Below are 27625 nucleotides of genomic sequence, written 5' to 3' on the forward strand. Positions count from 1 at the left end.
ACTAAAGAGCTGATGCAGAGATTTAAATAGAGACTGCTGCCCTTTTTGGACATGTTAACATTTACTGCACCTGCTGTGTGATGTTTTGCACTTTATGATGTTGTGTTTGATCTGGTTTACTTAATGTACTTGTTCTATGAGTAATAGGTGATGGCCCTGAGGCCTGTGACCAAATTCAGTATTCACACCCTTGTGTGACAATAAACACAGATTATTGACGATGTACGCAAGCATCCTTCTGTATGATAAACTCCTTTGATTTATTACTCTGAGCAGAAGGCAGTTTGCATTTTGTGACAATTATCATAATTCAAAAACATGCAGTTTTACAATCCGACGCCTTATGCCTCTTGTGGAAATGGCTACTTCTTGTGAGCAGGTAATGAGTTCACTACCGTTTTTATGCTGTATATGTGTGTGTTTTAAAATGAGAAAAAAAAAGAGAGAAAGAGACAGGGTGTAGTTGCAGCCCTCCTCAACCTCAGTTTGTGTAAGCAGGATGTCATGTTCACACACGCCCCTCTCCCCTGTTTGCTCCTTTCCCTCATGTCTCCTCCCTCTCTCGCCCCTTTCTGTCCATATGTGTGTCAACCTTGAACCAGGGCAGATGAGAAAGAGAGAGAGAGAGAGAGAGAGAGAAGGGAGGGAGGCAGCACCCTTCTTACTTCACATTTGTGTATTAGGGGAAAAAAAAAAAAAAAACTTGATGCAACCAGAGATTTGGAGGATGGTGGTGTTAACTTCTGCAGGGAGTAAATCAAAAGAATTCACTGCACAAGCTTTATACTGTCCGTTATACTGTCCAAAAGGTAACATAATGGACAACAAAAACAAGCACATTAAATATGACTAAAACCCATACACAGCCCTTTTCTAACATTTTAGAAAGCTCACATTACTGATGTTACTAGAAAGCAAGTAGGCAGCAAAGATCAGAGAGAATGTAAAAAAAATTCACACTGTCTGTCCTCTCCACTGCAAAAATGAAAGATTCTCACATGCTTGACAGTCTTTGGCAATACTTCACATACCACACAAGTGCAAATACACAGACTCACAGTGTTGACTTTGTATTCTAGTGCAGTTAATGTGTACACAATTTATTTCTCTCCCCAGAATAGCTGCTCGAGTAGCAGGCAGCGGCTTTCATAATCATTCTACTGGTAAGACCGCAGACAGCAAGGTCCTGTCTCTGTTGATTATACTGTAGCATTAATACACATAAACATCAGCGTAAGACCTCCTTCTGCACAGTAGAAATCGGCAATTAATTTGAAAATATAATAACTTGTTAAACGACAAACGCCCCCTCGAAGGCACTCAGCTGATTCTTGATCTTTGTTATCATGTTCGCTGCTGCAGGAAACCTGACTGACTCAACTCCTCTCAATGGTCCTATTGTAAGAGCCGGTTAGTGACCGCTGTCTTTAGTGACTGAGAGTTTAGTCTGTCAGAAAAACAAAAGGTCTCCTCCCCACTCCCCTCTTCTTCTTTTGCCCCTCGTCTTCTCCCAGCCCCATTAAGAGTGCTCTGTTGTTTTTTTTTTCTTCTCTTTTCTGTCATGAATCTTTAATCAGCCTTTTCAGGTTAGTGGGCAGGCTGAGTCTCTGCAGAGCACTGACCTGGGCTGCTGAAACACACATTCTGATGTAACTTATACCGGCGCTGCACAGGTTAGACCCGCTTCACATCCCAGGACCTCTCTAAGACTTGTGTCTGATCAGCAGCTAAAGCCTACAGTTACAGTATATGTTACGTCTTCATTTCTCTGCCAGCAGGTCAAAAAGACGAGACAAAAGGCTGACTGAATTTGAATTGTGCTTTGTAACAATTAAATAGAAGTTACCTACACACCAAATGTTATGACAAAAATAAAGGATACTGTAGTTAAATTCCAGTATTGTTTGGTATCTGGAATTGCTGCATGCAGAGCCATCAGTGTATTTACTCTCCTGTTTATGCTGAGAGGAAATCCATCAGCAGGAACCCGAGAGTGAGCTGACGGCTGTGTATGTATGGTCTCTGCATCTAGTTGCGTCTCTCTCTTTCTCTGTCATGACACAAATGCATTTGCTTGTGCTGGCGTGCACGCGGCTGCACACATGAACACACACATACATACACACCTCTAACAGTAAATAAAGCAGTGCAGTCAGGTCACAATCACAGTAAACCACACAAACGACTACCATCTGTCTCTTTGTCTGCCTGTACGAGTCAATGAGCCTCACTGGCAACAGTTCATACTACACTGCCCAAACACAATAACATTCAACATCATGGTTTAAAAAAAATAAAAAAAGAAAGAAAGAATAAAATATCTGTGAAGGAGTACAGGCTATTCAATATTCCTCTCTCTCTCTCTCTTATCACTCTCTCGTTTCCTCTTTGCCTGACTCCATCCCTCCTCCTCTTCCTGTAAATGAGTGATTTATCAGCCTTAATTGCTGGCAGTGGTTCATGTGGTCATGTGACCGCAACATGACAGTGTGTGATAAATACACCCTGAAAATTAAACCCTGCGTTGCAAACGGAAACACGCATTGCTTGCATCGCATCTGCAGAGCGAGAGTGTGTGTTTGGATACTGACAAAAATAGAATTGGTCTAATAAAAGCATTGCTTTAAAAACAAAATATCAGCTCACAATGTGCTTTAAAAGCAAAACGTTGTCGTAATAAAAGACATTTATCAAAGTGAGGCAAAGGGCAAAAGGGAAAAATGTACAATCAATAATGATAGACCAAGTAAATCTATTGTTATAAGGTGTTTCACAACAGTACACCATAAACACCAAAACGCGCACACACCCACACCCACACACACACACACGTATACACACACAGCACACACAGCCCACAGTAGACTCTATCACTCTAGCTCTCATGTGTTTCCTCCTCACTGTGCTCAGCGGCAGGACGCTGACTGAAGGGCCTGCAGTGCTCAGTTCATGCATCTTATTGTTACATGGAGCCAGTTCTCAACCACTGACCTTTTTATTCACCGCACTATACATTGTTAAAATAATGTATGAGGTGTCTCAGCCCGAGCCACTTCATTGTGTTGTGTTATATACAACAGAGTTGTTTGTCTGTGTCTAACATGGATTTGTGCAAAAAAAATAAAAACAAAACATGTTAGCGCACATTACAGAATACATGTTAGATGATAAGAGAGAGAGAGAAAAAAAACTGTAACTCTAATGTTTGCATGTGTTGTGACTTGACATTGATAACAAGTATAATTTGCCATGTTCTGATAAATTTCATTCACATCATCAGCAGTGCTGTACGTGTTCTGTCAACATGTCCCTCCCTGTGCTCTTTGTTTATTTTTTATTAAAAAAAATATTCATTGCTGTGTTTTTGCAGCTGTCATGTGACAAATTTCTAAATGTAAAATCAACCTGTTTTTGTAGATTTCTGTAAACAGTAAAAAAAAAAAAAGTAACATTTAACAAAACACAACGAAAGGAAAGCTGATCAGGCCTAGAGTCAGGGCTTATCTACAAAAACAGCGCAACCAATGCAGTTTTTATGAAAAACCCATTTCTAGTTGTTTGCACATGAAACAAATGAAACTGTAGAGATGAACCTGCTCAGACTAAAGCTGCACACAGATCAGCAATTATAGCACTTAAGCACAAATGCAGCACACACAAACAGAAATGCAAAAAATAATATAATTAAAGCTTTATTTAAGTGTTTTAGCTAGAAAATGGCTTTTTACTCATCTTTTCTGCAACAGTATTTCCACTATTAATCTTAGGCTTAAATATTTAAATTGCACTCCACTAATGAGCTATTTAAACCTGATATGGTTTTGTTGTCTATAAATTCTCACATAAATACAGTATATTTCACTCATAGTGTTGTGAACACAACTGTGTTGTGAACCACCTCATGAAAGCCACATAAATTTCTGATGGAAACCAGAATTCAGAAACACAGAATGAGAGGGACTGAGAGGTGGGACGGATCAGACAGACAGTAGATAGTGAAGCACGGAGTCAATCTTACTTTTTACCTGAGAGATTGTCCATCTAACTAATTTGTCATACAATTTGGCCTGTGCAGGAGGTGTACTAATACTAGAAGATGATTTCACAGTTTGAACAGAAGCACAAAGTGTGTGTGTGTGTGTGTGTGTGCAACTAAGTGTGTTTGAGTGTGTGTGCCTGCTTTTGTGCTGCTCGTGTGTATTTTATTGTATATTTTTGCAGGTTTGCATATTGCTTATATGAATGTGTGTATAAACAGGTAACAGCAGAGTGACTCCAGCACCTCTGTACTGTCCTTTCCTCCTCCTTATTTATTTGTCTGTATTAGTTAGCTCCTTCTCAGCACTTAAAATTAATGTCATCCAGCAGAAAATAGAGGCTGAAAGCTAAAATTCAGCACTTTCCCAGCAGCCTGGTTATTTATCAAGCTAACAAGGAGAAGATGCATCCCGTTTCAACCGGGCCCAGAAAATATGTGCCATTAAAGCTCAGAGCTAGTGTTTGAGAGCCAGGGAATAAAAGTGAGCGTGTCAGGAAGACGGGATGGACGACATCGCTAGCGATATGGATGCAGAGAGACCAGCAGACACATTTATATAAGGGACAATAGATACACTCAAGTAGAAGTATGAGAAGCAAGAGGAGACACACACACACTTTCTGCCTACCGATGGTGTCGCCACAATACATATTCTGCATGTGCTGCATGTGTGTATATGAAGTGCTGATTTGCTGATGGCTATAAAAGAGGATCCTTTAGGGGATACAGAAGACATAGTTTGGAGTTTTGAATAAATCATGTGTTGCCAGAGTGAGCTTAGCACTAATTTTCTCTTTAGGAGCAGGGTGTTGAAACACGTCCCGAGGACTGTTGGTATTGTGCCGTGTTAACATCTCTATAGCATCAGGAGCTAACGCTGGAGTGTTGGAATTCAATTAGACACTGGGTGCAACGCTAAGCAGCTAGCGCTGGGCAGTCACCACAGGGAAGAGAGAGGAGAGGATGGTGATGGCGAGGGGAGCGAGGAAGGGGCGTGTGTGTTTGTGTGTGTGTGTGTGTGTGTTAGTGTGTATAAGGAGAAAGAGGCTGCGGGCTAGAGGAAGGCCCTGGGCTGCTGGCTGCGGTGATTCAGGGGAATACATTTTATCACACTAACCTCCGGCTGATCATAAGTTCCTCTCTCAATCACGCTGTGAACACACAGTCGCATCCTGAGGACAACAGTCGCTGTGAGGCTCACACACAAACACACACACACACACACACACACACACACACACACAGACACACACACGCACTCAGTGGCAACAGCTTTACAACTAATTATATTTGAATAAAACAACACAATCCAGGCAAACAACTGAAACATGGGAGAGAAGATTGTATATTAACATAAGTTGAAAAGAGAAGCGGGTTGATGTTTAGAGGTCTGGCTCGAGGGGTGCAGCTTAGTATCAGCTACTCTGTGATTTAGAGGAAAGTAAAAACACATAATACAATTTTTAAAAACTATACAAACCTAAACACAGTTGTTCTGTGTTCAGTTTGTGTGTCTTTACAACCGTTTTTGTTATCTCTAACACATAACCCGACTTGCTTCCTCTCTCTTCAGACCGGGCCTAATAATGAGCATACATCCTGTTCATATCCTCCCTGTCATTTGGATTTTCTGGATAGAGGGATGATGTCTATGTCACTGTCAAGACGGTAACTCTGTAACGGGTCTCGCAGCAGCTAGTAGTTATATATATCCCAGGCAGAAGAAGGATAGTGAAGTGTGTCAAACTGTGGATGGAGCAAACACAGCTGCAGTGTCTTATAAATGACAATTTAATGTTGAAATTCTGTGTGGGCATTACATCAAAATTGATTGTTTATCATGTGGAATCATGTTGTGGCTTTAAAATCAGGAATTATGACACACATATTTGCTGCAGAATGTTTTCTAAGAAGCTGAAAGTGTTGCATTTAGATTGCAAGTTTAAGCAGATGTCATGATATACAACAATATCTGTCGTCTGTCTATTTCATATTTATATTTTTCCCCTGTTTTTTCCTTATGTCCACACAACCACTTAAATACATAATTTCCTTCTTCCCCCATTTTACATGCAAACACACACCTTGATATGTCTGCGTGCATGTGCGCATGTGTCCTTCCTCCTCCTGCCGTGTCTACAAAAACCTGACCTGCCTGCTGTCAGCCACAGAGGCACCTTGCCTACCTGCGCCCCCTCCCCCCCAAGTGGCCGACTCACCCCGTCACCATGTGAGGGGAAGACGGGTAGGAGCGGGAGGAGGGATGACGGGGGGATAACGGAGGTGGGTGGGGGGTGGGGGGGTGGGTGGGAGGTATGGCGTGGGGGGTGGGGATCATGGAGGTGTGGTGGGTGGGTGGGGGCTCTGAAGCTTCCTCTAATGTGCCCTCTCCACTCCCCTGCCTGTGACCTCAGAGCTCCTGACAGCCAGAAAGTGCTGAAGCATGCAGGTGTCCTAACGCTGCAGCCACACACACATGCGAGCACACGTTCGCGGGCTCCTGCGCGCACACACACACACACACACACACACACACACACACACACACACACACACACACACACACACACACACACACACACACAAAGATGCAGGTGTCCTACCTTAGCAGCCTGCAGTCTGTCCCTTTTTTTAACTCCTTCACCACTTCCATCCTCACTATGTCAATACCTCATATAAAGACATGCATTATGCTGTCTATTTATAAATAATCAATAGCAAAAAATGGACAGTGATGGAGTTTTGCATATCAAAGGCAAAACAAGCATGTGCTTCACAATGCTGAGCACATGAAGAAAGTAGAGTATTCTGTCTGCTTCACAGTAAAATTAGCTGATGCTGATGCTGTAGTTTCCTCTGTCCAGCCTCTCGACTATACAGTGTAAAACCTGAGGTGTCCGGAGACTGTCCTGTCCTGTGTGTGTGTGTGTGTGTATATGTGTGTGTGTGTGTGTGTGTGTGTGTGTGTGGGAGGGGGGTTAGGGTTAGAGAGTTGTATTACAGTGGTGATGAGTCGCCTGGCTGCGAGGCTGATACCTCAGCAGCACCCAGCATTGACCAGGCCTTTAAATAAAGCCTTCGATCCTCCAGCAGCAGAGAAGGTCACCGCCTGCCTCTGGTTACCCTGCCTGTCTGTCTGCATCCATGGCCAGGAGCCCTCCTTCCATCCATTCCTCCCTTCCCTCGCCTCCTCCTGTCCTCTCACTCTCGTGTGCGTGTCTGCATTCAAATCCAGGTGCCTTCCTTCGCTCGGTGCCTCGACTCCTCCCCTAACTTTCCCTCGATTCTCCACTTCTAGTCGTCTTCAGCTCCTCGTCTCTCTCCCTCCATTTTCCGACTGGCGACAAAAAAACTAGTCCTTGCTTTCCTTCTCTCAGTCTATCATCCTTTGCCGTCCTCTGAAATCCCCACATCTTCCCATCTGCGTGTCAGCCAGAAATAAAATAAATGTACAGTGTTTGTCTCCGCAGAGAGAGCAGAGTGGGTGAAAGAGGTCAGAGGGTCGGGACAGAGGTGAAAGGTTTTGGGCTCATCCCATGAGCACTGCGCATGTCACCCTCCTTTCAATCAAACAGCACTGTCAAAGCCCCAAATCAGAGAGATGCACACCATGGCACACAACACATAGTGAGAGGAAGGAGTGCGGTTGTCATAGAGCAGGTGTCTGCTGTCATAAATGAGTGCTTCCTGATGAAAATGAATTAATATAAACATGTGGTTTGTGATTGTGATTTGTTCAGAAATAAGATACAAAAATCTTACTTCATGTCTGACACACTGCACAAACATTCATCATTTTTATAGTGAAAATATTAAAATGTCCTGTTTGAATTTTTTGAAAATAGAAAATGTCTTTTTTGGAGTTAGTATCTATATTTCTTCCTGACTGATAACAGTCATTATAAACATAAACAAAGATTGCAGAGGTAAGAAATTTTACACCAAATTTGTTTATCATTTATATTGTGTATGATGTCTTATTATATATTCAAAACGTTCTTCTCTGCATCCCCACTCTTTGTTTCTAAATACAAAGGAGTATAAACCTGAATCAAAATTAAGCACAAACTGATGTTGAGTCCCGTTATGTATAAATGTATTTTAAATCTATATAAAATAACTAAAACAAGTACTTATGATGGATATGTTACTAAAGTTATTAGCAGTAAAAGCTCATTGTAAACATTCTGTGCTGTTACTTGATAAACATGTAGCAGACAACTGTGTCACGAAATTCGACACATCAGACTTGTGCAACGCTGAACCTTTTCATTACATACATTTAATATTATATTTTGATTTCATTCAGTCAAATAGTGAAAATGTACTTGAATCATAAATCTTGGCATGGGGAGTGAAGAGCAGGTTACCTCAGACTCGGCGGCGGGACGAAGAGGTGACAGCTCTCTATCACAGATGGAGGAATTTTCTTGATGTCCTAAAAAGAGAGGAAAAAGAGATGAATTATAAAAAACATACTCTGTTCCAAACAACATAAGAAACATTGTAAATATAACATGGATTAGTTTTGTTCCATAACTGGCCTTGAATTTAAACAGAACTCTGTACTACTGCAGGCAAAAAGTTTACTTATTTAATAGATATTGAGTGATGAATTTTAGACATTATAGGTATTGAAGTTGAATTCATATTATATTATCATGCGATTTGAAATTATTATTAAACAATTTAGATTAACAAAGAGATACACAATTCAGAATAATCATATATAAGGAGACAGGCGGCACCAAAACAAACAAACAAACAAACAACACAACAAAGCTAAAAATCAATCAAATATTTAATCAAATCAAATCAATTCAACTCAATCACATTTTTAAATCTATCAAATATGTAATGATTTTAATGAAGGTGTAATTTTTTGTCATACATAAAATAAATGCTCCTTATTTTTAAAAACAGAAACATTGATTTTAATCAAAATCAATACATAGCAAAAGTGTCTAAATTAGTCAACAAGACAACTTGCTCAAAAGTTCCATAAACCATCTTATAAAACTACAAATCCTACATGAAGTTCAATATTTCAAACCACTGAATAAAAATAAAGGTTAAATATATGATTTAAAAATGACTAAATCAAGCATTGAAGTCAGTAAGTTCATGAAGTTAACGTTCATTTGCATGTCTGAGAGCGAGGCGTTGTGTGTGAACATAACATGTGCACGCATGTTAGCATTATTTGCACACATGTCTGGTACGAGTGTGCAGATAAAGAAAACATGGTTTAAAAGCCCAGTGACGAATCTTCCCGAAAATCTTTTTCGCTGTGCTTCGGTAGAGAGAAATGAGGCGAAGGAGCGACAAAGTAGGCCTATATTAATGCCCCTCAATCCATCTTTAAGCAACAATGAGCGCCATTCATTTCCCTGTAATCCGATTCACACTGGGGCCAAATGGACTCTGACCCATTCAGCTACATAGGAGCTCCCAGTGACAGACCTACAGCAGAGAGAACGCTGCCATCACCCAAAAAAAACACTCTGAAACACTGACATGGAGAAACCAGACTCCCAAATGTAACTGTTACAGTTTCAACCCCATAGAAATGAATAAATACAATCACACACACATGTAGACATGCACACACCCAAGCTCAATGCGCACACACATGCATACTTGCACACACGTGTCCACTCTGTGTGAATTCTTGCAAACTCAAACAGAACGCGCCCACACATGAACTGATACAGTGGAAGTGAGGTCCACGTGCAGAGTGCTGCTACATGGCAGCAGTGTGTGGGGTCAAGGCCTTTCCCAGGTACAAATGAAAGGGAGAGGGGAGACTTTGGAAGAGCTGAACAACACTGTGGGTCACCTTGCCAGGCAAAGAGATCAATGTCTGTTTGACTGGCTGAGAGACAGAAAGAGAGAGAGAGAGAGAGAGAGAGAGAGAGAGTCTGACTGCAGCAGAAGGGTAAATCACCTCTCTTGCTTCATTGAGATGCAGGTAAAACACACAGGGGTCGGGCTTGGCTCCAGCACCCTGCATAACACAAACTCGTGCACGCGCAGGCTTGAACACGCACACATAGACAAACATTCGCATAATGCACTCAAACACCCCCCCCCCACCCCCTCATCCCCCACCCCCCCACCCCCACACACACCAGATTCGCTGCGGTCCAAAACACACCACTCCACTGACTCTGTGCCCTGCAACTCAACTCACTGTTGAAAGCACAGTTGAAAACATCAACACAGCCTCAGCTATGTTTATCCGTGAGTCAGAATATTGTGATCACTTATAATTAAAGCATAATTAGCTTTCATCTATGCCCTTTAGTGGTGCATTCTGGGGAGAGCTTCTTATGCAAGCAAATAAAAAAAAATCTAGTGTCTGAATTCTAGTGCAACATACACAAAACATGAGTCCCATTTCATGCGCCTACAGTATGTGCACATTCTTTTACAGCTGAGCGTTTACAGTAATCTCAATTCAACACAAGACTATAGGATTGGATTCAGACAATCACATTATCTCCACTCTCCCCACGCGTACTATTTGCTGGAAAAATCACCATGTAAAGCCAATAAGATACATGCAGAGGCAGCAGCACAAACCTTCTTTACAGTTGCTGCATTCTTACCACATGCACGGCCGCGACAGGAGGGGACAAGTTAAATTATTAGGGTTTCAAATAAATGACACATAACTCAGGACACTGCAAGACAGAAAGAGAGAGAGAGGGGTGGGGGGGGGAGGGAGAGGAGCTCTGGCATTGCAGGTCTAGATGATGGACGGACCACAGAGGAACATAAATGCAGCTGATTTAAATCACTTTAAATGTAAATGTTTATCGCGTGGAGTGATGCAGATGTGGACTGAGTGGAAGAGATTGAAATTGTTTCCTCTTTTGAATGTGAATATGTTTTTAACCCTTCGGGGTCTGTTTTGTTTTTTTTTTTCATGGGGAGAGGTAGCGTTTACAGGGAATAAAGAGAATGAACACGTACAAAATGAGAAACGTTGTGTCGCGAAATGAGATGACACTTATTATAACAAAATATTTTTGTACTATAAAACATTTTTTTCAGCGATAGGGGATAACTTAGATTGATTACATCATAGATTCTCTATATTTTACTGCTTAACAGATCCAAATCCAAATAGAGGAACTTTTGGAGCGACTTAAACTTTGGTTCAATTGCTCTTAAATTAATTACTTTATTTGTAAAGAAAAAAATAAACTGTTTTGCTCCTTTAACATTTTGAGTTGTCTACACTGAGTGAGATTATATTAATAATTTGTTTTTACTTATATTTATTAAGATTTCCTTTTGATTGACATAAAAAGCTACAGTACAAGCATGACAATGTCATTCCTATAGATTTAATAGTTAAAGTATATACACCTTTTCCACCACAAGGTCAAATAAAAGACAATGCTGGATGGTTATTGAGCACTCACACAAATAGACACTAAACAGTGCGCACATCCTTTGTCCTATTAATTCTGAGGCATTAAAGCGAGGTACATGATGATGATTCAAATGTCAATACTGATAAATTTCAAAGTGATTTCCCATAGTTGACCTGAAAGAGAGAGTCCAATATTGTGACAGCAGACAACTACATTATCTTTAATAACCTAATCATTGGACAGACTGCAAATGATCACAGTGCAGGAGTCAATATACTGGGCTGGAGAATAGAATTACAGTTCATATTGATAAGATTAATAATGTGGTCTGTGTGTGTATGTGTGTGTGTTTTAATGTGCACGCACTTCTTCATACTGTACAAAGAGACACAGAGAGAGAGAGAGTGAAGTAGTGAATCTGATAGAGTGCTGAGAAACGAGAAGGAAGTGCTGAAATGTTGTTTCCTGTGCCCCTTGTCCTCCTTCAACACAGGAAGTGCATCAGTGCTACTAAATCCTCCTGCCCCTTGGTGTATCTAGAAGTCAAAACACACACACACACACGCAAGTACAAGGTGTAATTTCCATGCACGCCCCTACAATGATCCGCAAATATTCCACTTTCTCAGGCTTACGTACCGAACACCAGGTCAAAAAAACCACATGAACCATGACGCAAAGCAGACCTCACAACACTGTTGATTCCAGGTAAGACCGTCCCGAGCAAAATCCTGAGACTCCTGAGAAAACTCAACTAATCCTATCTGCCTCACAGAAGAAAGAGGTGCCACGAAAGAAGTATAGCATCTCCAGTTCTAGGTTATAACACAAATGTAATTAAATAGCACACTATATTGACCTAATCAGATAGGAGGGCCATAAATTAGTGGACACATGCTCACTAAAAGGCCCTCTCCTCTCAGCTAGGACACATCTCTGATCGTTTATCATCTGAAAGGAGCAGGAAGGCAGCCAGCATCTCTCTCTCTCTCTCTCTCTCTCTCTCTCTCACTCTCTCTTCCTTGCTCTGTCTCTGTCTCTCACTCACTTTTAATCACAGAGAAAATCATTCCTCCAGGCATGAGACGATCATGCTCTCCCATCTTGTCCCTCACTCTGGGCTTTCACAGGAGCCAATAGGGGCCAGGTGACTGTGTGTGTGTGTGACACTGTTATACAGGTGAGACACATAGCTACCAGAGAGTCTGTACAGTCTTTGTCTTCAGGTCTTGCATTCAAACGGGTCACCGATGTGATGCATTTTAAAGTTTCCACAAGCTACACACACATTTGAACAAAACAGCTCCTCATCTTGCACATGCAAGCACTCAGACTGTCAAAGGTCCTGCAGTGGGAACAGATAATATCCCACTAACACACACACACACACACACACATACACACAGATTTCCAGCACCATGCATTGTGATGGCAGTGACCTTGTATGGCAGCCCAGCCCCAGACCCCGTGTAGCTTTTATCTCAACCATACAGTTCTTTAGGATGCAGTGAGTTAATCAGGCTTGTTTCAGGAGGAGAAAACACTCTGCAGGCCAGAATCAGTCCAGAGCAGAGGCATGTCAGACTGCAGGCTGCTGGACCTGTCAGTCGCTACAAATCCGAATCACTTGGAGTGCCTCCTGTGGCTTTTCTTTAGTCCTATCAGCACTTTTACGTCAGCAGTCAAATAACTGATCTTTATACTGAAGCGAAAGTGGAGGATTACCAATATACCTCGCGCGTAATAAACCATAGCGAAAATGTTGTCAGGCTATATAATACTGCAAGTATCATTCACACTAATCAGAAATTATGCGATATAAGATATCATTCTAATGATATTATTAAATGTTTGATTGCATAAAGATCATTTTCAGACGTTGTAGAATTTGTTGTAGAAAGTTAAAAATTCATTTATTCAAATTTAGACATATTCAGATTTCATCATATATTTGCCGCATTTTGTCGAGACAAACAATTTGATCATTTTTGTCACAAAGACCTTTATCTTTGGTCTATTTTAAACGAAACTTTCCACAGACCAAATTCAACAAGTGGACAGCTACCGAGTAAAAAGTGCAAGTTTACTCTAAAATCAATCATTGACTCGGCCGTTTCTAGGACACCTGCAGCACAATCCTTAGGCCTTACGGCAGAAAGGGAAAAAATCATTAGAATTATTGAGCATTGTGGTTTGATTTTCTTCACAATGTTAAGAGAAATGTGAGAGTTTTTCTGCCTTTTATTACGCAACAGGTGAAGGCCGCCACTTTTATATCTTGAGAAGCAAAAGGTATGAAAAGAAAAAAATAATACTTCGAAATAATACGCCGTCTATTCTCCAGAATTAAAAAAAAACATGAAAAACGCTGATTGAGTCAAAACATAAAATTACATCAACACACACTGATATCAGAGCTGGACTTAATATTGAAGCTGTTATAATTACGCGCCTCGTGCGCAACATCTGCATCGCGCTACGATCCAAACCAGATGTTTATGACAATTACAGTGACATTTGTTCCTGACATTTCCTTCCTCTGTTTACATTTCAGATTCGACCGGGAGAGCATAAGACTGAGAGTTTTGTGGTGTGACAACAACAACGTGCAAAACTAAAAGAGAACCAAAAAAAAAGAACATTTTCAGGAGAAAAATATTTGTTTCCATTCATGAAGGTTTATTGATGAATGGTATATTTATTAAATTGCATTTTAAGAGTGAACACGATGTCTGACAGTTAACTGTACTGTCCAGACAATACATTTTACTGTATAGAAATCCAGGGCATCACAAAAGATGTATGGCTGCATGATGCTTTACTTACTTATTCTACAACACCGGGAGAACATTAAATTTCCATTTCCAAACAGTTCACAGTTTATTTAGCCTACCGAATAAGACCCATAAGAATCTGGGTAAAGTTAATTAAGCTCCTTAAATGAAAGGAAAATACATGAACAATGAACTGCTGAAAGAATAGATCATTTGTTGCAACAATTTAGAGTGACAAAGTTGCCTTTTTCTCATTTATTTCTGGACATGCATGCTGGGATGATAATCTGCTTCTGTTCTGTTCAAAGCATTTTTTATCTTCAACCCCACTTGTTGATCGCAATAATCTATTTAGTCTGTGCATTCGTCAGGAAAAATGATAATTGTTCCCCTTGGTGGTATGCTGTCTGTCAATAGTGAGTACAAAGTTGCTTTATTTCACAATGTCATTTTCCTCACGGGGCTCCAAAATAAGCCTATAAAGTGTTGAAGGGTCCATGTTCGCGGTGAATGTTCATGAAAGCAAAATGACGGATGAATGTACTTGTTTCTCACTTTTTTTTTTTACAAATAAACCTCCCCCCCTCCCCAAAAAAAGGTGATGAGGCTGAACAATACAGTCATGGTATAATACAGTCATTATACACAAGTTCACAAAAAAGAAGAAAAAGAAAAAAAAAGGAGTAAAAATACAATCCGTACATGACCAGCATGCATGGCTTCCCATAACTGTTACAGTCTGTTTGACATCAATTTTCACCAAACTTCTGGTGTAACAGAGTTTGGATGTTTTTCACAGGACAAATAGGATGGATGATATGAAAAATGGGATAATTCATATCAAAAATAAATTTACTTAAAAACAAAAAGAAAACAAAAATAAATTCACATCCAAGTTAAAGCTGCTGTGCCTGAGGATAGTTTAACGTCACAAAACAAATTTGGGTAAAGGGACCAGGTTGGACGCAGGATGAGAGCGGATCTATGAAGCAAGATAAGTAATTTTATGCAGTGTACCTAAAGAAAAACATCACGAATTGGACAAGTTTCCTTTAGAATATTATTGGAGACCGAGCTCCTATTCAGAGTCCTCTAATCAGGTCTATTTATGATTCCTAAAAGGGATAAAAACATAAAGATCCTCATCCTGAAAGAAAATACTTTAGAAATACAGAAAATTGGAAAACTGTTTTTGTCCTTAACTATAACGCAGGTTTAACAAAACAACTTCAACACAAGCACGCACAACCTATTTTTTAACTGCGCGCAAATTAAAAGTTTTTTTCTGTTTCTTTGTGAGGGTCGGTTACTAAAACTTTTCAGCGCCGAGACTCACATGAAAAACTCCGGGGATGAAGGGTTGTTGTCGCTGCTGGATCCTCCGTTTTCTCTGAAGCCGGTGCTGATCAGCTTTTCGTATTTCTCCTTGTAGACGTCCCTCTCCCTGGCCAGCCGGGAGATCTCCTGCTTGAGGTGGTCCACCTGCTGAATGAGTTGCGTCTTCTCTCCCTCCAGGACGTGCCGCTGCTGGACCCGCTTGTACCGGCAGGACTGGGCATAGCCTCTGTTCTTTAGCGTCCTCCTCTTCTGTTTCAGACGAATCACCTCTTCCTTGCTGACCCCCCGGAGCTGCCGGTTCAATTCCCGCACCGACATGGTCACCAGCTGCTCGTCCGAGAACCGATCTTCCAAGCGCAGGTGCTGGTGGTTTCCACCCGCGCCGCCGCCGGACTGAGACCCGGAGGACGGGTGGTGTGCTCCTGCGTGGTGGTGGTGGTGGTGGTGGTGATGGTGGTGGGGAGTCCCGTTTTGAGCTGCAGCTGCAGCGATAACCGCGGACACCACGGCGGCCGCTGATCCCATCTCCTCCCCGGCCATGGCGCCTCCTGCCCCGGCTGCGCCGCCGAACTGCTGCCCCCTGGCATAGCCATCGAAGGTCTGGAGCTGGTGACTGCTGCTGATCAGCGCCTCTACGGCGTCCTCCGGGCTAAAGCCCAGAGCCTCGGGGTTCAACTGCTGTTGGTACCCGGTCATCCAGTAGAAATCCTCCAAGTGCGCCTTCTGTTCGCTCCCTGATCCCGGACTGGGCGCCGAGAAGCTTGGAGAGGGGGGAACCGAGCTGCAAGGCGTGCTCATCGGGGTGGAAGATAGGGATCCCCCGGCGACCAGGCGGCTGCACTGGCTGATGCTGCGATCGGGCTCCACCGGCTCCTTTTTCACTTCAAACTTCATCAGATCGAAGTCATTAACATATTCCATGGCCAGGGGACTGGTGGGCAGGTCGGAGTTGCTCATTGCCAGCTCTGATGCCATCCTCTTGCTGTTGACAGTCCTCCAAAGGGGGTGAGGAGCACCTGTCAAAGTGGGCTGCTGAGACACGCACTGAGCCAGCTTGATTTCTTTATTTATTTTCTTCAAAACCGGAGGAAAAAGTGGATTTTCTCGCACTAATTGCGCAGCGCAGGATTTGGTTTTGTGAGTCGATAAGTTTTTTTTTTCTTCAGTCTGTGTTGCACAGACGCATTGGAGCAGCGCTGTTTCCTCCCTCTCTCCCAGCGTGCGGGTGTCTGAGCGCCGCTCTCTCTGTTTCTACCATTTAACACTTCATGGCTCCTTTTAGGATTAGTGCGCCAAATTGAGGAGGTTCACGTACGTGTCCCGGGCAAATAGTTGCCTTGTGGAGAACGGGAAAAAAAACTCCACCCAAGGATTGATAGATTTTTTTTTCTAAGGGATCAGTCAGCCTACGAGTTAAAAAGCATTGCTTAGTTTTATAGGCGTCCTGACGTCAGGACTGAAATATGAAATTGACCGAGACTCAGCCAATGAGCAGCGCAGCCCGGGGACGTAATTAGCATAATAGTATAGAAACCAAAGTTTTCTGAACTGTCCGAGCCCATCAGAAGATTGACACATGAGACTCAATATTCATCCTTTTTTCCATTTTGCATTGAAAAGAAAGAAGAAAGCAAAATAAAACAGATTCCGAGCATTAACAGAAGATGTCAGGTGGTAAATATGCATGCGTTTCTTTTTTAGATTTACCAGTCGATTCAATTTGAACAGTTTTTAATGTTTTTTTTCGGCAAAATAATCACCAAATATATAAATTGAATTGAATCCTGGAGTCAGATTTATCAACAATATTGTTTTTTTCAGCGCTTTCTGTCGATTAATCCTGCCCTTAATGTGTGTGTTTATTGGCGAACTTTACACAAACGTTTTTCATTAATTGTAGGCAACTTGCTAATTAACTAAGAAATTGATCTTAAAAAAAAAAAAAAAACTATTCTCAGACAACACAAAATCCGTTTCATCCCAAACATTATTAGAATGCATCAGAATGACTTTAAGTGATTGGCACTGAGAGACAAATGCTCTATATGTCATTAAAATAATCGCAGCTGTGCATAAATACAGCAGATCGCTGTGATAGAAAGGTGGAAATGTTTGGAAAGAGCATGGCACAGGTCTGGTTGAATGACATCTTTTGGAAACCCAATGTCGCCACCTTTCGGTATAAAGAAATACCTCATGAAGGCTGTTGTAGCGTTTATATGTGTCCGATATTCTTACGAATGTTTTTCAGCTTGAAGTGGATAATTGATGTTTTGTCACTTTTCTCTATGAATCATCAGCTCTCTGTTCATCTTACTGCTGGATGTGAAGATTAGTGAACAAGTTATTTACTTCCATGACTCCTGGTGAAAAAAAAGGGAAGATTTGTGGTTTGAAAACGAAAAACAAAACTAAATTTAACAAAGAAAAAAATATTTAAACTATACACACGTCATTATTATTGAAGGAGAAAAATGTAAACCCATTTTCTTGTACACATGTCCCTTGATACATGTAAATGCCTGTCAACATAAAATCCTTTTTCTAATGATGACAACACCTCCATCTGTGTTCTTCTGGAGTCTACAGTCTCAATCCCATGTAATGATCACAGCACAGTCTCTCTCTCCCTCTCTCCATCTCTCTCTCTCTCCTGGAGCACAGTCCTCAGGAGTGGTGGCACATAGGAACAAACAATAAGGAGGGCTATACACAGAGGACTGGAGAGTAAATAAGAGCACTCTCACTGGAACATGTCACACGGGGGAAGCTTCAGAAAACTACAAAGCCGCCAGCAGATAATCCAACTCCCTGGTGTCCTAACACAAGTAAATATTCTCTTGGTCCCTGTGACTGTTCATGGGGACTTAACGTTAAACAGGAAGGATAAACATCGTGTTTTATTCATTAGAACACACAACAGAGGCCCCTCTGATACTTTTGAATAAATATTAAACAGACGAGGTGTCCCATCTGATGCTACTATACTATACGCTGTTGCTGTTGTAGTGTAAATTCAATATGGCAAGAAGATACAGGAGAACTTGAGAGTAACAGAAATACATATTTCTCATATGTAAGGAAGTATTGCTTTTTATTTGTTGGTCTTCATAGCATTATGTTGTCTCCTACACTATAATAATAATAATAATAACAATTTATCACCCCCTTATGATATATATATAAAATGGCTTCACACTTTGATTTAGTTTGACATAAACCATGGTTAATTTTACTTTGATTTTCAACATGTATAGTCACACACAAGCCACCAACAGACAAACTGTGACAAAGAGCAATTAAAAGTCATACAGGTGTCCATAGTTGACGCAGCAGTGGACACTAGCTGCTGCGTGAGCTCTGGTTTTGCCAGATCTCTTAAACCAGGATTTATCAGCCTGGGAGTCTCAAGGGTTAACAAGCAGAGTCCAGAGCCAATGCATCAGCTGTGTTACTGAGGGCTAATAGTCATGTATGCAACTCATCCTGTCTCCCTTTGGAGTTTCATGTAGGCAGCTCACTGCCATGAAGTTTACTACTGTCTTTATTATATTGGGGATGATCCCCCCCCCCCCCCCCCCCCCTTCACTCACACACACACTCACACACACACACACACACACACACACACACACACACACACACACTATACAGGGATTGCATTAAGGCATATATCATAAAAATAAGCTTAGACTGCAGGAGGAGGCTCACTCACACAGTGTTAGAGCAGTGGAACGTGTTGATGATAATGAAATACCTAAGTACATTAAAATCAAAACTACACACCTGTATGGAGACCTACCACCATCAGGTCCACTCAGAAATCTTTTTTACAGATAGGCTACATCAAATTTGGATGAAAGTGTAGATTAATCAACCTTTGAAGTTCCACAATAACAAGCTTCCTTTTACTAAAAATTGAGGGAACGTATATCTACTGTAAGAGTGACATACAGTACCAAAACTAATATTACTTACTTACTAATAATACCTTTACATGTAAAAACGGTATAAAACTGATATCATCTCAGTTTTTGAAACCAGAAACCAGAGCAAATGGTCTGAGAATGAAAACATGAAACTTTTTGAACCAGGTTAAGTCTTCTGTAACCCTGCTAATGCTCCGGCCTCATGTGTACAACCCGGCTTTGTGTTAATAGCCTGGCCCTTACATGAGAAGCCCAGCTACAGTGCGTGTTAATGAGACACAGTCTGACCTTTCAGAGTTCACCCCAGGAGAACACTGATGCATCTTGGGTAACGAATAACCAGTGCTCGCAGACCTCCCCATGATTTACTGGTACTGTGACTTTACTAATTGTTACATCTATTAAAAACATCCTCATTACAGTATGACTTATGTGCTATATTGCAATAGACCTCACTTTTATTTTCAGCATGTTAACCATTTGTTTGCCTCCGGGGTTCCCTGAAGTTACACACTCACAGCAGATGTGTGTGTTGTTTGCTTTGTTACCCACCTTTATTGTAGAAATGTTTTTCTTTAGCCGTATCTATCTGTAGAAGCAAGAGCTACTTGTGAGGTCTGTAAAATCAAGAACATGCAGAAAAACAGTGAATTTAGGACATATATGGCAGCACAAACACAACGATATGATCCTAATGCTGTATGAAATATCATCACAATGTTTTGTCAAAAAAAAAAAAGAAAAAAAAAAAGAAATGGTGGGTGGAAAGGCTTGAGAAAAAAAAAATCATTAAACCTTGCTTTATGCATCTGCAAGATATGCATTTTATAACCCCACTCACACAATTCAAATCTTAAGTGTGCCAAAAATAGCCACAGAAATTACCATATTTAACAGACAGTAACTTCAATAAAATGACAGAAACTAAACTAAAGGATTTCTGCATTACCAAGATTACGCCTTATAATCATTCATTACATTCCCAATGGGAGGTTGGCTTCATATTCATTCTCAATCCCTGTTTAATGCCATATATTAAACTCTGGTGGCACTCCAAATGGGGGGACAACCAGAAGAGTGGGCTCAGTGGGCTCATCTGAGGCACATTTAATTAGCAGGACAGAAAATGAAATGTTTCGTGGGGTCTTAACTAACTGTTGTATCTTTTGTAATAGAATGAGAAGCTGTAAGAGGCTATTAGAAGGAGTAGCTTGAAGAACTGTGCAGTGCTTTCCTCTGCCACTGTTTTACAGGGGGGAATAAAATAATGCATATTAAGATAATAAGCTTCCACATCATGGAAACAAAGTGCCATATTTGAGAGAACAGGCCCAGTCATTCTCTTTCTTTCTATCTCATTGTCCTGTTCCCCCAGCTCTGCATTAATCAGACTTTTTACAACCTTTTCGATTCATTTACCTGCTCAGGAAGCGAAGAGACTCTGAGTCACAACAGTCTGTTTATGTGTGGACTTGACAAGCTGGAAAACGTAGAGAAAAATCATGGTTAATGGAGGAGAAACACACACACACACACGCACAGATTGTGGAAGAGGACATAGGCTTACCAGTAATATGTCTGTCTGAGGGAATGTTTTTTTCTATGATCTAGTTTTACTGGTTAAACTCTACAGTGGCAGAAACGTCCAAGTCCAAATCGCCACAGCTAATCACATGCCTAAAGCCTAAAAATGGAAACATTATGCAGAATAGAACACCGCAGCAGTGTAAGATTCTGATTCAAATGACTGAATGCACTTGATTAGAAACCCAGGCTGTGACACACTGTCTCTCTCTGGCTCAGTGCCTGCCAGAAGGATGCTTCAACCTGGTAATTGGCCACAATGAGCAGACTTGCATGTGTCAAACTCTCCTCTTCACATCTGGTTATTGTCTCTCACAGCAGGTGGACATCACAGGCGTCGTCTGAGCAGTCTGCTCTCTGTCTCCCTGTAACATGGGATGCACTGCTATTATACTTTTAAAAAACCTGCATGCCGATTTGTAGTTTACAAAATATGATGTCCAGCGTAAACAGGTAACAGGATGAAGGGATGTGGGCCATTCACACATCAGTGAAATCTGTAAAAATTTATGATTTTCATTTCGATGTTATAGATTTTCTTCATAGTGGATTCAACATTCCGGGTTTACTAATGTAATCATGTTTACAGATAACACACACAAACACGCAACAATTAAGCTTAAATAGTATGGAGCCTGAGCTCATCTTCTGTCATTAGACACAGACTGCTACATTATTAGCCTCATTAGCTATCCCCAACGTGCATCACACAGCATGTGGAGAAGCAGGTAAGAAGTCAACACTCCTCCCAAAACAACAGAAACTCTACAAAGTACACAGATATTTCTCCCAAAGCTTCTAAAGCTTTCCCTAAGGGTGTGGAGATGTATTGTGTTGAATTTTAGCTTTTCTTGGCTCATGGCTCTGATCTCCTATTTTCAGAAGAAGAAGAAGAAGAAGTACTTTATTGATCCCCACGGGGAAATTGATCCTCTGCATTTGACCCATCCTATACACACACACACACACACACACACACTAGGAGCAGTGGGCAGCCGCAATGCAGCGCCCAGGGACCAACTCCAGTTCTTTTGCCGGTGCCTTGGTCAGGGGTACTGACAGGAGTATTAACTCCTAACATCTTTGATGGTGGGAGGAAGCCAGAGCACCTGGTGAAAACCCACGCAAACATGGGGAGAACATGCAAACTGCACACAGAAAAGCCCTGGGACAGCTGGGGTTCCAACCCTAACCACATGCTGCCCTTAGGTTTATAATACAAACACAGTGTTTGCATGTGTGATTCTACACACTGTTATGATGATTCATGTTGCAGTTGGAGGTTGTGTGTTGTTAATGATGTGGCCAGTATATGTACTATATGCTCTCTGCAACTGTACACTGTTATTAATGTCCACAGTTTCCACTCTGTGCTGTTATTAATGTGACTTATATACATATGGAGTTTCCCCATTAGTCAGAGTCGAGCTGCACCGTCATACAGAGAGGAGGTGCAAGGAGTCTTCTTTCTCCTTCTTCAACTCCTCCATATCATCATCCAACAATAAAATAAAATCACACACACATACATATACATATACAGGCAGGTCTCTCTGAATAAACTCTTTCTGAGTCAAGAGATTTACTCACCAGTACTGAAACACCCTCTCTAATTCAGTGACTCAGAAGCTCTCAATTTCATGTTGATATATGATATCTTATACAATGTTTGTTTAGTAAGTGCAGCCGAAACAGGAAAGAGTGAAATTAAACTGAAACAATTAACTGATTATCTAATTGGTCAACAGACAGAAAATTAATCAACACCAATTTGGATAATCAATTACTTGTTTAGGTCATTTATCAGGTTAAAGTGCCAAACATTTGCTGGTTCCAGCTTCTCGAATGCAAGGATTTGTTTTCTACTTTTCTCTTATTTGTATCACTGTAAATCTTTGGTTCGTTGGACGAAATCCCTTTGTGTTTTTCTTTATTTTCCAACATTTTTATTAACTAAACTATTAATCAATTAATAAAAAATAGACAAAAATAGTAGACAGATGAATTTAAGATGAACAACAGGGAAAATAGTTTGGCTGAACTAACAGTTTATATGTACATACTGTTTATTCATGGTGAAGAGAGACAGAATGCAAAGGGAGAAAAATGTCAAAAAGATATAAAAAGATTTATTTAAATGATATGGTAACTAAGATAACTATAGTTAAATCTATAGTAAAATTAAAATAACATATTAGGCTGAGAGTTTCAGTCAAACAGTATAGCCACAAAAAAGAAAGAAACAAAATGAATCCATAAAACCTTAACTCAGCAAAATAGATACTAAAATACTACATAATGTCATACAAAAATTACATACAGAAAGAACAACAAAGATGAGTACAGGCTGCACAGCCTCTCTATGTTTTTCCACAGTACACATCACTGATACAACACTCCACATGACCCAAGTTGCCTTTCCTACCCTGAACCTCCTCTGAAGTCTTTCCACACATGCTCTCATTGTTGATCCCTTTAAAGATTCATCCAAGGGAAAGATGAGAATGTAAACACCCCTGTGTGCAGTGTGATTTAAGATTATTGCAGATGAATGTAAATATTAATTTTAACCTCCCTGTGATAATCCCCTCATCTGTTCCTCGGAAAAAGAAGAATCATTTGCCTATAGCTCTTAGTAAGCAGAGGAGTGTGTGAGAGAGCAGGCAAACTAAAGTCACATCTCTCTGCGTTATTCTGCACTCTGTCAGAGAGGAAGATGCAGAGACAATACAGCCCACAGGACACCACGGCCTCATACAACAATCCTTTATATCTCCGCTAGATTAATGCCAGGAGACAAATGCACTTCCACTGGGATACTCACATCTCTGAGGGAGAGTGAGGGAGAAGAATAGAGGGAAAAGAGGTTAATCGTTACTGGACTGAGGGATGAGTGAAGCGAGATGATGAACAGGCTTCCTGTAATGGGTGGACTTTTGATTATGGCAATATTGAGTGTGGAAATGAGATGTTTATCAAATGTGGTTTTGAGGGAGAGAAGGGAGGAGCGAGGGAGCAGGGGGAGGGTTGGGATAAGCGTTAATCTGGCTGCTAAATGGAGGGTTTGACATGTTGTGTCTGTCTGGAGAACCCAGCGGGTCTCCTCTTCATCTCCACTCTGCACCCTTTGATCAAGTTCACAAACGCACACAATTAACACCTTGTGGCAACGGGTGCAAAGTGTTGGAGCATTTGGAGAGTGATATATGCATTTCTAAGTCTGACTAAAAAACAGAGATCCTGAGAGAGACATATAATTTTTGGGGAAAAAAGGAGGTTATGACAGCAAGTGGGAGCGAGATGAAGAAGAGAGGAAAGTATCTTTAAGCTTTTCCTAAAAACGCACAAACAGACTTAGTAAGAGTTAGTCATGGTTCTTTGCGCACTCACAGTAGATTTGGATGCTTACACAGGAGCAGAGACACCCTTCCTGTTGCTTATCCGCTTCCTGAGCCTCAATTTGTATTGAAATCCCTCACAGGCAATTATCCATATGCGAATGGTGTACTTACTCCAAGCTTATATAAGTTTCTTTCTCGGTAAGCCGCACCATTTTCATTTTAAAACTCTGATTACAATTTCAGAATTTATTCCTATGAGAAAATGGCAAAAATGGGTGCTCATAGTTAACACAGAGCATAAAATCCTGCTGGACCTCTCACTGGCTGTATACTTTGAAAGATTGAATAATCTTTCCCTGGCAAGATGTTGAAAATCCCTTTGCAGGAAGAGAGATGTGGGCAGCAGTTGGCATCTATGTGGTCAGGAAGACATTTTGTTGAGTAAAGTGTTGGCAGGCAGGCAGGAGGAACACCCCCCCCCCCCCGCGCCACTGCTCAACCCCCGCCTCCTCACCCACCTCTCAGGCTGTCAGGAGTGTCATATATCTGGGGGATATCTGAGGGCGAGGGAGATCGCAGCCCAATTACGGGCTGATAACTAATCAATAGGCCGCTTATTCCTACAGCAGGAAGTAAAGGAATGGGCCCCTGGGACACGTAGTTCAGATTACTCTCCCCTCAACATGGGACAGCAACTAATGATGAGGCAGAAAAAGAAGTGGAGAGGGGCAGACACAAGGGGGAAATTAAAGACAGAACAGAGTGGAGAGACGCCGCAGTATCGCAAAAGACAGACACAGAATGAAGAGAGAGAGAGACAGAGAGAAAATGGAGCATTCATACAATGATGTTCCCTGTCATATTAAAGGAAAATTCCGGTTTATTTCAGCCTAATGTATTTCCCATAAATGTGGCCATTGTGGCTCTATGTGTCATGCTAATTTTGCTCTCTCCAGCTCCATTATGGAGATTCACAAAAAAATGTTTATCACGCATAACAACGAACACTGGGGCAAGCTGCTGAGCCTCCAACATCTTTCCAAGTGAGTATGATTTTTACATGAATCGCCTCAAAAGTTTGTTTCTGAGTCTGAATGAAAGTAAACACAGAAACTAGCCACCAGTAGCAGCCATTATGGCTAACTGTACAGAGATCTATATCTGTGGCAGCTTGCCAGCTAATTGAACCACCCTGCATATTTATCCGCACATGCCGGTGCGTTTACTTCTGAGGATGTGGATAGCTCAGCGTCAGTTCCTGCTATAGAAGTAAGTTAGGAGATGAAATAAAATGGTTCATGCCTGCAAGTTTCCAAGCTGCAAGGATAAAATGACATGATACACACCGTGCAGTTCACATGGACCACCGCTGGACTTTCATACTGTAATTTCTCACCCACCACTTGTTGTAATCACATTTTTCTTACTGTGTGGAGCTGAACATTTGATCCAGCTGGCTTTGCTCTTTTCAAATAGTTGATTTTGTGGAGGTGAAACAATCTCCAGGATGACAATGTTGATAAATGCTGTAAATCCATTTGTAGTGGTCACACAGCTGGGATTACTCTCATCCGTGGACAGTTCTAGATTTGCCGAGTCTGACAGCAACAGGTCTGACTCCGCAGAAAAAGTTTTACTCCTCACTCCTCAGAAGAGTAGAGCACTGACTGCAGGAACACCACAAGCTTCTCTGAGGTAACCGTTACTGTACATTGTCTTTCCTGAATGTCCTTTTGCTTTTCAGCCTCCATTCTTCATTTTTCTTCTTCCATTTGTTTTTATCTCCTCTCTGTACTTTGGCTCAAATAAATACGGTTGGCCAGTCAAAGTGAAATGACTCATGATTGTCCTCATAATTGTCCACAGGATAATCCATCATTGCACTTAGTTTTATTAGTTTCCTCACAGTCTAAGTGCATTGAAAGTCAGCCTCATAAAGGTAAACAAACTGGCCTGTGCGAATGAAAATGCAGGGTGATTAGTTTACACAGAAATGTAGATCTCTATGTATGCATGTAGAGATGTAGATCTCTATGTAGTTAGCCATAATGGCTGCTACAGGCAACTAGTTTCTGTAATTACTTTCATTCAGACTCAGAAACAAACTTTTGAAGCGATTCATGTAAATGTTTATTTGGAAAGACATAGGAGGCTCAGTAGCTTGCCCCGATGTCCATGGTTGTGTGCAATAAATGTCTGTAACGGAGCTGGAGAGAGCAAAATTAGCATGACACATAGAGCCACAATGGCCACATTTATGGGAAATACACATAGACTGTAAAAAAAATGGACTCAGTCACTGTGACGGTTTGGTTTGTGAATTGCTGTATTGAAGCCTCGAGTTTAGCGATTTAACCATCGCCATCTTGGATTTGACTGTCACCATGTTTGATTTTTGGAGCCAGAAGTGACCATATTTGGATGAGAGGGTGGCACTGACCATAGCTCTAGCTGCTAACTTGGTTAGCACGGTGCATTTACAATCTATGGTTAACAGTGATAATTCTAATGCTAATGCTAATTTCAGCTAGCGAAAAACAGGCCTAAAACCATTAAAACAAAATGTGCTTTCCGGAGAAACTGAACATCCGACTCCCTGGGGGTTTTGTATCACAACCAAACACTGAACAAGACTTTTTTTGGCAAACAAAATGTTACAATTAACTTTCATGAACTGAAAACACACTGTGAGATAGTAGCAGTTACGCCCATACTCTGGGGTTACGCCATGGTTACGTTACGTAATCAACGTTGTTGCCCGGTTGTCGCCGTGGTAGCGACTTGTCAATCACAACGTAGCCACGCCCTACAGCTTACGCTGCTTTATCATCTATTTTACTCTAAATAGGATCATAATTTACAAAATAAACATCATGATATATTGGAGAAGACTGAAACTAGCGATTGAGACCATAAACTCAATAGGAAACTGTTTACTGAGGTAATAAATCAAGTGAGAAGTTGGGTCATTTTCTCATAGACTTCCATACAATCGGACTTCTTTTTGCATCCAGTGGAGTCGCCCCCTGATGGTCATTAGAGAGAATGCAGGTTTAAAGCACTTCCGCATTGGCTTCACTTTTCAGGACGGGAGCTACCCGCTTGGAAATACATCAGGTTGAAATAATTTTCCTTTAAAAGCTGATGTACAGTAAACACTAAAAGATCTTTTTTAAATTCAAAGGCTTAGGTCACTCACATTTCAAAATACATATTTTCTCACTTACCACAAGTG

At 41.2% G+C, this 27625-nt stretch overlaps 1 protein-coding gene across 4 annotated transcripts in view; it reads right to left on the reverse strand.

Annotated features, from left to right (window-relative positions):
- Nucleotides 1-23065, reverse strand: part of mafb (MAF bZIP transcription factor b) — a 49796-nt gene extending 26731 nt beyond the window's left edge. The window contains exons 1-5 of one of the 4 annotated variants that reach the window (XR_010928388.1): nucleotides 21033-23065; nucleotides 20885-20945; nucleotides 20018-20082; nucleotides 8410-8477; nucleotides 6404-7460 (exon numbers count right to left, since the gene is read on the reverse strand). Coding sequence is in view for 2 of the 4 variants with exons in the window: in XM_067589505.1 (XP_067445606.1) it covers nucleotides 8450-8477; nucleotides 15535-16511 (1005 nt within the window). In the remaining 2 variants the exon portion in view is untranslated. Of the gene's footprint in view, nucleotides 1-6403; nucleotides 7461-8409; nucleotides 8478-15534; nucleotides 18679-20017; nucleotides 20083-20884; nucleotides 20946-21032 lie in introns of those variants that run through there. The other 3 variants (XR_010928389.1, XM_067589506.1, XM_067589505.1) reach the window with 3 other exon arrangements.
- Between the last annotated feature and the right edge of the window lie 4560 nt (nucleotides 23066-27625).

Source organism: Thunnus thynnus, chromosome 5, assembly GCF_963924715.1.
Source record: "Thunnus thynnus chromosome 5, fThuThy2.1, whole genome shotgun sequence".
NCBI classification, from domain to species: domain Eukaryota; kingdom Metazoa; phylum Chordata; class Actinopteri; order Scombriformes; family Scombridae; genus Thunnus; species Thunnus thynnus.